Below are 13,125 nucleotides of genomic sequence, written 5' to 3'. Positions count from 1 at the left end.
TCTTAAGTTTTCTGGCTAGTATAAATTCTCACCTAGTAAAATAGTACGTTACCACAGCTCCCGCCACAGTCATCTGCTGACATGCTAGGATGAATTCACTGATCCAAATTAGTCCCACCACATGGTACCACCACACATACTGCAGAGGCCCAGAAACTCTGAACTCCACAAAGCCTTGGTCATTCTGAACAGCACTGCCTAGGAAAACATCAAGGAAGGAAACAAGAAGCACATGAAGTACAAACTAAGGAATAGGGCTATTCAATGTAAGGGACTAATCTAATTTCCAACAACAGGCCTCCCCTACCCCCAAAACACCAACCTGATGATCGCGGCACTATTTAATTAGGAGACAAAAATAATTATCACTTGAAAAGTTGTGAAGCCAGACATTGTACAATTAAGCATTGTTTTCCCCGAAGGCATCATACAGTTTTTAAAAGGTGTTCTATTTGAATATAGTTCTTACCACATTGGTTAATTTAGGCATGAATTTTCAAACACTTCCATTTTTTTTTTCAGAGCTATTTTATGACTCATCCAATAATTACAGATCTAAATCATTAGCAAAGGATGGAAATTAATATTATATTCAATTGGTGAATGTGTGCTGAATGGCCAGAGAGGTTACATATAAGCCTACGATCCTTATGCCATTCCTCACCATTAATTCCATTTAGGGGTCACTTTTGATATGAAGTGTGGCTACAAGCAAGTCTGAGAGTCTAACTACGAATGGTATCATCACGAGGAACTCTACTTAGGTTCAGATCTTTTCCAAACAAGAAAATCCCAAGGGAGGGCGCCTGGGTGGCTCAGTTGGTTAAGCGACTGCCTTCGGCTCAGGTCATGATCCTGGAGTCCCGGGATCGAGTCCCGCATCGGGCTCCCTGCTCAGCAGGGAGTCTGCTTCTCTCTCTGACCCTCCCCCCTCTCATGCTCTCTATCTCATTCTCTCTCTCAAATAAATAAATAAAATCTTAAAAAAAAAGAAAGAAAGAAAGAAAGAAAATCCCAAGGGAGCAAGCTCATCTTTGGCTATAACTGGGGCTTAAGGCAACCTCACAGCCACACTGCATTCATCTGTTCATCTGAGAACGAATCCAAATGTCTGAATTAGTCCTGGAGTTTACTTCAAAGCCATGACCTGGTTTAGAACCACTTTGCTAGGATGATCTAAAAACCACGCATAGGGAATGGGTTGGGGAAGAGCCATAACCACCGCTAGTTCTGACAGCAATCAGACCTCAGTCACGAACGTCTAAGAATTATATCTGAAGTTCTAAAATAATTTAATATGAATCAGATCATCCCTAAGAGAAAGAAGCAGCATGTCTCCTTACCAGTGGTGCCAAGAAAAAGAAGTGTCATGATCCAGTACACCCAGAATAAGACAAGAGCAAAGAAAGTCCAAAAGGGCTGGAAGACTAGCAGAGGCAAGTGAATGAAGACCTTGCCAGCCACGTGGAACAGGGCGATGGTGAGAGCAACACGCTTGCGCATCACCAACATTATCAGGAACAAGATAACCTGTGTGCAGAGAATGCAGAGAAAGGCTCCGGTTACTGTCTTGAGCAGTGAAAATAGAAACCGAACAATGGTGGACATTTTTAACAAAACCCTTCCTTCCAAATGGGGGAAGGATTATTCTCTGAATCCCCAAAATACTTTATCAGTCTTGAGGGCACTTAGCATTCTCAGTTGTATACTGAAAAAGTCCTTAAGGCTAAACATAAAAGGATTTCTCAATTTATTAATAAATCCTAGAATTCTCCTACCTTTCCCTTTCTACTCATTATGAATCAAAATGTGTTGTCAGTCAGCATGAAGCTCTGAATTTATTTGGATGGATACACACCTGTCACTCTGAAAACAGGGGAGAAGACCATGTGCCATGACTATGAAAGCAGAGGGGGTATTCGTACTTCACCTCCTTTATAGGACCAAGAGCACCTAAACAGCAGGGTCGATGTCAGATTCCCTACCCTGCACACCTTCACTGGGCCCTGGGTGAGGGCGGGTGAACTATACTTAAAAAAAAAAAAAAGAAAAGAATTGTACTTAAAAGATGATTAATAATAACAAACAAATACCTTTTGGCACCAATGACTTTTTGGTGGCTTTATTTTTTAATTTCTAAAGCTCAATTAAAAGCTTGGGATTGGTCCAAGAAATGGTCTGAGATTTTTTTTCCTTTTTTCAGAGAGAAGGAGATGAACCAAAGGTATGAGTACAGATTATTTAACCACATGTTCATGAGTAATTTACTGTATGGTGACTAGGCAGTAAAGCTCACCTCCAACTTGGAATAATGTTGTTAAAAGTTTAAAAGGCGAAAACGGGAAAATAATTAGTGAACAAGTAAATGAAATGATACAAAGTAGTATCTTTCTTAACATACTTTAGTAAAGAAAACTATTTTTAAAAAGGAATTATATTATGACAGTAAGATAATACGTTCTTACAAATGATAATGTAAATACTCTAGGGGAAACTCCTCTCTCAACAAGCAGGCAGTGCAGAATAAAAAGTTGCACCGAATAACACTCATCAATTAGGGAAGCCTTCTGAAGACTTTTTAGTGTTCCACACCATGTCAGAGATTTTATCTAATGGAGATCAGGATTAGGCATGCAAGAGCTAGAGGTGAGTTTATGCTCCATTAATGATCCCTGTAAATAAAAATGTAAACCTGAAAGATCCACCCAAGCCCATACTCACTGTGAACACTGTGGCCGAAATGGCATAGATGAGGAGGGCCCGAAGATTGTCTTCAGCTATCTGAAGCTGCTCAGGAATCACGGCTTCTTTGGGAGACTTTCTTTGCTTTGCATACAGCCACCACAGGACCCCTGTGCCACCTGGGTTCAAAAAACAATTGTTTTGGAAATAACCAGCTCGAGGAAATGCGTAACATAAATCTTCACTTTCCTGGATCCTCCCTACACATCACCGTGGGACTGACGCAGCAACAATCCATTTGGCTGGGAGGCGTGTGGCTGTAACTTTGTGCAGCATAAGGGGACCTCCAATTACTCCATTATCATTGTCCACACTAGGTGCTTAGATATCTTTCAGTGTATCAAATAAATGTCCTTCAACTGTATTTATTATTGACACTGAAGCTCAGAGAGAGCCCGCAAAGACAGGTACCCCTGAGAGGAACTGATCATAAAGAGAGAGTCAGCGCCTGTTGAGACCTGAGGAGCTTGTACGAAGCAAGTAAGGGTCACAGAAATAAGCAATGAAGCTGAGGACCGAGGAAGGCAAAGATCCTCTCTGTTGTGCTATCCTAGTAACCCCAGGGCCTTGTGTGGAAATAGTCATGCAGTTGATATAGTATTTGTACAATGAGCAAATGAAGATGAAAGAAGTAATTCCCACCAAAAGTAAGAACAAAGATAGGAGATCTTTGATAGCTTGCTAGCAGTGTGTGCTAGGGATGGGAGTTTTTCTCCCTATCACTGGTTCAGAGATCCCAAGAGCTAAACTGAAGAGGGGGGCAAACTCGCCTCCACACGAGAAAGCTGCATCAGACATCTTCATTCTGAGTGCCCAGAGCATCATCGACTGTTCTAGGTGCTGGGGACAGAGCTGTGATCAAAACTAAGTCCCAACCCTCATCCCACATGGAGCTTATATAGTAATAAGGAAACAAAACAATTAAGGAAATAAATAAAAATATAGTACATGACGTCTAAGAAAAAAAGTCACCTTTTAATAGAGAAAGTGCTGGTGTTGGGAAAGCATTGTGATAAGATGGGTAAGCAAGGTCTCAGTGGTGAGATGATATCTGAGCAAAAGAATCAAAGACAGACCAAAAACAATCTATAAAACTATCTAAGGAAAGGGTGTGCAGGCAAGGGGTAATAGCAAATTCTAAGATGCTAAGATGGGAACATGCCTGGCAGGAGAGAGAGGGGGCCACCATGGCTAAGCAAAAAGCAAGGGGCAGAGGATAAAAGCTGTGGGCAGAGGGGCTCCAGGGACCAGATCCTACTGGAAGGCCTTATAGGCTATGGTAAGGAAATGGAAGATTCAGAGTAAAGATGTGTATGTATAGGCAGACAAGATAAATGCCTGGGAGAGGAGAAACTGGGCTGAGAAGTATGCAAATCAACCTGATCTCCACCTGCACTCAAGTAAACAGTGAATAGTATCAAAGGGAAATGTCAACCCTACCTGGTGGCAAACAGCGAGCATGAATTTTTTTCTATTGAAGATGAGTAAACAAACTTAAAACAACCATGAGTCTATGAAAAACATTCAAAAAAGGGAAATACTTCTATTTCGAAATATTTTTATTTTTATTTGTTTTCGTAGATTTTATTTATTTATGTGACAGAGAGAGAGAGCGAACACAAGCAGGCGGTTGGGAGAGGAAGAAGCAGACTCCCCGCGGAGCAGGGAGCCCGATACAGGACTCAATCCCAGGACCCTGGGATCATGACCTGAGCTGAAGGCAGACGCTTAACTGACTGAGCCACCCAGGCACCCCTTCCATTTTGAAATCTTAAAGAAAACTGTCATAGCCTCAAAGAATGGAATAAAACACGTTCTCTATAAATAGGAATAAAAAGTTATGAGAAAAGGGTGCCTGGCTGGCTCAGTTGGTGGAGCATGTAACTCTTGATCTTGGGGTTGTGAGCTGGAGCCCCATGTTGGCTGTAGAGATTACTTAAAAATTTTAAAAATCTTTAAAAAAGTTATGAGAGAAAGACAAACAGAAATGAGAAAGAAAGACAGAATAAAAACAGAAAAGAAAACAGAACGAGATAATAATGAAGACATCAAGGAGGACATTGTTCACAACAGCCACAGAAGATATCACTTATTGAACATGTAAATTTGTGTGAGGAAGTGTGCAATAGAGGCAACCAAAGTGAATCACCCCAATGCCATTAACTAGGTATTAAAAGTCCCACTTTATAAATGACAGAATTGAAATTCAGGAAAGTTAAGTAACATGCCAAATGTCACACACCCAGTAAGTGGCAGAGCTGGAATTCAAATCTACTTGTATTATAAAAATGATCCATCAGTGACTCTGAAAAACAAACAGGGTTCTAGAGGGGAGGGGGGTGGGAGGATGGGTTAGTCTGGTGGTGGGTATTGAGGAGGGCACATTCTGCATGGAGCACTGGGTGTTATGCACAAACAATGAATCATGGAACACTTCATCTAAAACTAATGATGTAATGTATGGGGATTAACATAAGAATAAAAAAAATGCAAACATAAAAATGATCCATCAGCTATAAGCTGAATGTTTGTGTCCCCCTAAAACTCTACACTGAAATCCTAATCCTTAATGAGATGGTTATTTGGAAGTAGGTCTTTAGAAGATGGTGAGGTCATGAGAGTGGAGCCCTCATGAAGGGGGTCAGTGCCCTTACAAAACCACTCTCAGAGAGCTCCTCCCCACTTGCACCGTGGGAGAAAATAGCAAGATGATGGCTGGACACAGGGAGCCAGCCCTCACCAGATACCAAAGCACCTTGGCTTTGGCCTTCTGAGCCTCTAGAACTGTGAGAAGTAAATGTTTCTTGTTGATAAGGCATCCAGTCGATGGTAGTTTGTCAGAGCAGCCCAAAGTGACTAAAACACAGAAACCAGATATAATGGTCACCCGTTGAACTGAAAAGAAAGATGGCTAGACGAAGGAAGGACTGGAATAACAAAATGAGGTAGTCAAGTACAGAAGTGACAGTGAGGAAAACTCAATCAGTGATCTGGAAGGTGCACTTGAAGAGCTCTTCCTGAGTGCAGAGAAAATGACAAAGGATTAAAATGATAATTTAGAAGATGATATCAGAAGAATGAACAATGATGCTAAGAGGAAAACCACTGGAACAGAAACAGTAATCAAATACAGAAATAAGACAACTTTCCAAGTTGGAAAAGACACACCTTCCCAAAAAAGAGATCATACGCAAACTTAGTTAAGATTCAGAATCAGACAGAAATTTTAAGTTATAAGGATAAGTTAAAAATTAAGATACACATCTAGGTAAGTGAAATAGGTGATGGGCAAAGGCACAAAATTAGACTGGTCTCCAAAAAGTGAAGTATGGACCCAGGGAACATATTGCCCCTCGAGAATTTTATATGCAACAGATTTAATATTCACATGTAAGGCAAAGATAATCTTAGATAATCAAGGGTTGAGAAAATATACAACCTGCAAGTACTTCACAAATAGGTTACATGAATTCAAATTCTCGCCAAAACAAAGATTAACTGGGGCACCTGCACCCCGATGTTTATAGCAGCAATGTCCACAATAGCCAAACTACGGAAAGAGCCCAGATGTCCACTGACAGATGAATGGATAAAGAAAATGTGGTATAGATATACAGTGGAGTATTACTCAGCCATCAAAAAGAATGGAATCTTGCCATTTGCAATGACATGGATGGAACTAGAGGGTATTATGCTAAGTGAAATAAGTCAGTCAGAGAAAGACAAATGCCATATGATTTCACTCATATGCGGAATTTAAGAAACAAAACAGATGAACATAGGGAAGGGAAGGAAAAATAAAATAAGATGAAAATAGGAAGGCAAACCATAAGAGATGCCGAACTCAAGGAAACAAACTGAGGGTTGCTGGAGGGAGGTGGGTGGGGGGAACGCGTAACTGGGTGATGGGCATTAAGGAGGGCACTTGATGGAATGAGCGCTGGGTGTTATATGCAACCTATGAGTCACTAAATTCTACCCCTGAAACTAATAATACAGTGTATGTTAACTAAATTGAATTTAAATAAAGAATTAAAAACAAAGATGAACCGAAATTAAGAACTCAAGAATTAAGTTTTATGAAAATAAGACCAGTAGTTCTCACTAAAACTAGGACAGAAGAATATAAATAAATTTATAAATGTAATTATGAAACATTTCAAGACAAAGCAAAAATCCTTTAAAAAAGATACAATATATCAAATAATATTTTATTTTATTTTATTTTTTAAAGATTTTATTTATTTGACAGAGAGAGACACAGTGAGAGAGGGAACACAAGCAGGGGGAGTGGGAGAGGGAGAAGCAGGCTTCCCGCAGAGCAGGGAGCCTGATGTGGGGCTCCATCCCAGGACCCTGGGATCATGACCTGAGCGGAAGGCAGACGCTTAATGACTGAGCCACCCAGGCGCCCCTATCAAATAATATTTTAATTTTAATAACCTGAATGCAGGCCTTTAAAAAGTTTAGGATGAAAGGAAAGGGTCCCTTCTTCTGCCAGGAAGGGAACATGGAAAGTATTAAGTGAAAAATGAAAGAACAAGAAGCAGAACAGGGCCTCAGTTGCTTTCTTTTTCTCATGGGCTCTTCCCCCCAAAACTGGTACTGACAGAAAAATGTTAGCCCCCTTTTAAAAATGTCTCCACCTGCTTTTATTCCGAATGCCAATGACTTCACCATTTTATTTCATTTAGTGATCTCATAGTGAATTAACATCAGTACAATCCACTCACCAGTCCTTTTATGGTGTATAAATGAATTCACAAGCCTTACAAAAGGAAAATTATTTAAAATAACCAAAGTAGGGTGTCTGGGTGGCTCGGTGGGTTGAGCATCCAACTCTTGGTTTCAGCTTAGGTCATGATCTCCAAGTCCTGGGATCAAGCCCCCTGCTGGGCTCTGTGCTCAGCGCAGAGTCTGCTTGTCCCTCTCCCTCCCACTCTGCTCCTCCCCTTGGTCCTGCGTAGGTGCGAGCACCCGTTCTCTCTCTCTCAAATAAATAAATAAAATCTTTAAAATAATCAAAGTAGTTCTGAATTGAGGGACTGTTAAAAGCAAACTCCCAATTCTAATTACTAAAAAACAAAGGAATAAGCAGCTTACCGAGTGAACCCAGTATGACCAGAATCGTTACGATCCACACAAGAACTCTTGAAATATACCTGATTATCACCATCAGAATCATGGATAGAACTGCAGGGAAGATAGAGAACACGTAGAATATTATTTTAAAACACTGGAAAATATAAAGAGAAACTCTTTCAATTGTTTTCTCCTAGGGATATAACTGGTTGCTATTGACACGTTCAAGACCCCAATTTAGGTAAGAAAGGTTAACTGGCTACTTTTGCGCTTTGACTTTGGTACTTGCACCACTGGAAACTAAAGGCACCTAACCGTGGGTTTATAAATGACAGAAAAGAACACATGCAAATGCAACATGGTGACTCAAAAACAGCACACAACTGTTGTGGATTCACCACGGGAAGACATCAGAACTCACATGCAAACATACATGCCAACACACAAGTGTAGAGAGTGATGTGTCATGTTGGTGACTGGAAAAATTACCACACACAGACAGAGATCAGTTAAAGGAGGTGCTACACTTCCTGGAATAATCCTTGCATTTCAGGACCAACTTCTCTGATAGATGGTCCACAGGCTAGACAGTATTTTATCTTTTTCTGGTAGTTTCTCCTCTAAAACTCCAAGAAATGCTCTGACCCTACGGAATAATATCCTAAAGCCTGCTGAGGCCCAAATTCCTCTAACCTTTTTTCTTGACTGGGGTCGGGGGTCCTGATTGATTGAGAGACTCTTCAAAAAACAGCAAAGCCTAGTTTGAGTTATTTAGCCAATGCCTCTACCCAACCCAAGCTAAATTCCAACATGCTAAAATCTTGAGTGAAAAAAATCTTAAAAAGGAAACTGGTAAGATTTGACCTTTGCATGGGGAAATTCATTTCTGAAATCATAATTTGTTCATCTTTAATTATCTAAAGGCCCATGGTACAAATGAACAAAGATCTTAAGCCTCAAGAGAACCATTCTAATAAAAACTGGAATTCCAATGGTTTAACATTATTATCACCATTTTTAAGGTTTGGTTTTTCTTTTCTTGGTTAAAGTATTCAACTATTTCAGAAACCAAATAACTTATTTATAAAGCCAGACTAATAGTCACGTTTTGGGGGGCCATTTGCAAAGCCAAATAAATGGTTGGGATCTGTGACTAGGTAACATTCTTAAGGTACTCACTTTTGCAATAAATGTACAGGAACCAAAAACAGATGGGAGCGTTTCATATATCACAGAAATAGCTTTTCATATGGACAGCATTATTTCAACTGAGTCAAGTACTACCTAAGCAAAAAGAAAATACTCTCTAATGACAAGACGGAAATACAGCTAGTCTTCTCAATGACTATAATTGTTGTTAACAGGCATAAATACTCATTTTACTTATATAATGAAAGAGGTGCTTGGTTCCTACCACAGTTTATTCCTCCCGACTAGAAAGATCTATAGATTGTGACATGGCTACATATAGTTCTAGGATAATACAGGGAGTTTACATCTTGAAAACCACGTTTATTTGATTATATTATCTATTCACAAGAAAACTCGATGGCTAACCAATGGAGATTTCCTAACTTTTCCCGCAATACCATGGTATTATGAACTGTAGCAATGAAAAAAAGGTGTATTTCAAAAGTCATCTACCATAAAGCTATGCTCTTTGATGGAAATAGAGAAGAGACCATGTGGCCTCTTTTTATAAGCCTCTGGAATCATAACTAAAAACAAAGGGGTGCTGATTTACTAAAAGAAGCCTCCTGCTATCATATTAAAGGTTATCATAGACAGTAGCCAGTTTGGGAAAACACCAGTTTTCTCCAATGAGAGAAAACGAAAGTTTCAGATATATAAATATATATATATATATGTATTTAAATATGTATATATTTATAACTCTATATAATCTGAAACAATTGTCTTGGCTATGGGCAGTTAAACATTTTACAGGTATCCCGACTGTATTCATATTTTGGTTAAAAGACAGAACAGTCTTCTACTGCGGTACTATGAAATAGCTAGTAATGAGAAAAACAATTACCTAGTGATAACAAGCAAAGTCCCAATATAGTTTCTTTGCTGGTCATTACTCCACTAATCAGCCTGTGTAAGACACTATTGTCACTGACAAAGGTGATCAGGGCCTCTGCAAACTTGGCATAGCAGGAAATGTTCACGGGAGCACAGCGATGGAAGAATGGAATAGGTGCACTGGTGATACAAGAAAAAAAAATCAGAAAAAAAATTACTCCTACTCAATATAAATGCCACATCAAACACACAAATGGAAGGTGATTATGACTGCAATACACTCCACCCTCCACACATCATATGGGGGCTAAGAGGTGTGAACTTAATGCTATGGAGATGACTGTCGTGGGCAGGGATGCGAATCTTACCACAGGCTTAGCAGAGAGAGGGTGGAGTGCATATTCCAAAGGAAGACATTACCCTCCCCTTCTGAAAAGAAACACACACACATATACACGCACACACACACGTACAGAACTACCAAAAGCAAAAGCAAACACTTAAACTCCTCCGCCTGTATAGCTATCAGTCAATGGGCAGATGACAGAACTTACAAACATATACTTGGTTGAACTGAAAATGAATTTTTGCCAGACGCTATTTAAAAAGAGAAAACACACATGCTTTTGCTTGAAATGTGCCACCGCGAATAAAATGTTGCCTCTATCAGAACAGCTACATAAAAAGGTGTTTGGGGCACAAGCTTATTAACTCTCCTATCAATTAATCATGCCAAGACATCAACATACAGCATAATATGCGGCTGTTTAAAACAATAACCATGGATACTAATGTATGGAAACAGGAGGTAATAGTGCAAGGGGAAAGAAACAAAAATTTGCATCTAATGTGATGGTTGCCATCTCCATACAAAAGATATAAATGTAAGAATGAGAACAGAAAAAAATAGAAGTAAATGAAAAATCTCTGCTTTGTTAGGGTCATGAGATTCTGCACTGTTTTCTGTTCTTTTTATGTGTCATTATGATTATAAGATTGTGTCCAAAAAATGAGGTCAACAGTTATATCAGGTTTATACTGACCACAGCTCTTCTTGTGAAGGAACACAGCTATGTGTGAACAGACACGTAGCTCTGGTTTGTTGTAACATATTCTATGTTAGCCTCCGAGAATATGATATACATCTGATCAATGAGAGATTCTAAAAAAGCTCTATGAACATGCCCTCAGTTGTGATCTGTATGGGTTCTAAGAGAGTCCGTATGTCTGTCCATACGCAGATACACACATCTGTGTGCATTCAGTTAAAGGTTAGCTATCGCTAACATAAATCTCATATTTTTAGAATTATCTGCAGAACCATCAGTCACAGCTCTAACATAGCACTGTTGGTAATAAGGTTAAGTGTATGCTCATTCTTGGTTGGCACTGTATTTGGGTCAAATTCGTGGATAAGAATATATGACTGAATACCAACTTGCAAGGTTTCTGATCTCAGGAAAGCAGTTTTGTATGACCTGAGGCAAAACACTACCTTTGTTTCCTTCCTCGAAAAAACAACAAAAATACTTCTTTTCAAATAAAAATATAAATGTACCATGTATTGATTTTCCTTAAATGCTGGTAAATGAGCACCAATGGGAGTAAGAATAGGCAACAACTTCCATGCTGTTAACTTCATGGAACAATAAAATAATAATAATAAAGATCTAGTCTTACCTTAGTTATGCTTCAGTAAAATGTATTCCAAAATAATGACGTGACACTGTGACATGAATGTTCACTTAAAAAAGAAGTGTCTCTTGTGACTTGTGGGTGTATTTGTGTGAACCTCCAAAATGGCACTGGTGAAAGTTAATGCCCGAGATTTGATATTTTGTCAGAAACTGCAGAAAGTCAGAGCATTCTGAGCAATGCTTAAATTAAAGGTATGCAAGTCATTGTTTTTGACTAAAGTTGTTTCATTAATGATACAAAAAGCTATTAAATTATAGAATACCTTTCGGTGAAATGGATTTAGTCAGAAATATTACAGGAACGGATCAAAAGAATTAACCATAAGTTCATAGTCAACGGTGGCTAATTTGGGACAGAAACCTCTGCTGTGACCTACAACTGTTTTTTTTCCTGATGCTGTCTATCTGGGTAATGTCCCTGGCCAGGTTAATGTCCCTGTCTAAGGTAACTAAAGCCTGGTTCTCTACCTTTCAAAACTAAAATCTTCTCTGCTCTACAATGATCTGTATCTTCATCTGCTTTACTTATTACCCTATCATTTCTGGTGCAGCCTCTGTTTAGCTCACCTGCCTCCAACCTTGAACATAAAATGTATCTACCTTAAGGATATGGATGCCATTTTCTCGCTTTCAACATCCACAATTTTCTTGGCCCTGCTCTGTTTCCTTTCTCCTGTCATATAACCATAACTGAACCTTATCCTCCGTCCAGAGGCAGCTCCACCTCTATCTCCCATATCCTAGCAGGATGCTGCTATAGTTTTAGACTCGAAGAGAAATACGCATCATTTCCAAAAGAGAGCGGGCGGGGCCTGTTATAACAGAAAACAAAACTGGCCAAGTTCAAAAGCCCTGGGTGATCCTCCTAACATTACACAGTCGCATGTGTCTCCATCTGTTAGCTCAAAGAGTAGGAGTAATAATGATAATAATAAATAGTAATAGAGCCCAGCCAAAAGTCAGTGATTCTAAATTAACAGGAGCAGCATGTCCAGCAGTGTTCGTGTTTTTCTGCTTTTCAGACTTATAATGAGGATAGATGGCTGAAAGGGAAGGATTATATTCTTAAAATTCAAACCTTTCATTTCTATTTAAGAGTTAATGCTGAGTAATATCTGCTCTCTTACCCTTTCAAGTCAATTTTATACTATACCTAAACACTTGGCTAATTGGAAAGAGTACTTTTACAAGTCTCCTTCAAAGAACTGAAGCAAAGCAACAACGGTTCCTTACCTTAAAATTTAATCTATGTCAGTTAAAAAAAAAACAACAAAACCTGACAGTCAGCTCTAAATTCGAAGGTATAAAATTAGCACAGACTGATTACATTGTTTAGCTGCTGGTCAAAATGGTCAAAATCTGCTTTAGTGGTAAGAAATATCAGAAATACAAGGAAAATAAAAGAGAAGACAGCATTTGGACACAGTAGTAAAAAACAAAGTTAAAGAGTTAGTTTTAAAGTAGAAAGTCCTACACTCCCTTGTCATTCTTTCCCTCTACTGTTCCCTGAACAAAAACAACTTAACCAGCCATGAGTTTTTAATACTCAAATGACTTTCTTATTAAAAAATCTACG

At 39.1% G+C, this 13,125-nt stretch overlaps 1 protein-coding gene across 3 annotated transcripts in view; it reads right to left on the bottom strand.

The window, feature by feature from the left end:
• The window catches only part of SLC44A1 (solute carrier family 44 member 1), a 198,145-nt gene that overhangs the window by 77,167 nt on the left and 107,853 nt on the right, over positions 1-13,125 (bottom strand). For all 3 annotated transcript variants that reach the window (XM_045882818.3, XM_045882820.3, XM_045882819.3), the window contains exons 6-10: positions 9,863-10,032; positions 7,846-7,935; positions 2,722-2,861; positions 1,344-1,530; positions 33-198 (exon numbers count right to left, since the gene is read on the bottom strand). In XM_045882818.3, coding sequence (XP_045738774.1) covers positions 33-198; positions 1,344-1,530; positions 2,722-2,861; positions 7,846-7,935; positions 9,863-10,032 — 753 coding nt within the window. The remainder of the gene's footprint in view (positions 1-32; positions 199-1,343; positions 1,531-2,721; positions 2,862-7,845; positions 7,936-9,862; positions 10,033-13,125) is intronic.

This window comes from Mirounga angustirostris, unplaced genomic scaffold (genome assembly GCF_029215605.1).
Source record: "Mirounga angustirostris isolate CCGP_5_RB_7025 unplaced genomic scaffold, mMirAng1.0.hap1 SCAF_15, whole genome shotgun sequence".
Lineage (NCBI taxonomy): Eukaryota > Metazoa > Chordata > Mammalia > Carnivora > Phocidae > Mirounga > Mirounga angustirostris.
Note: the sequence above shows the minus strand (reverse complement) of the source record. Positions and strands in the feature narration are given on the sequence as shown.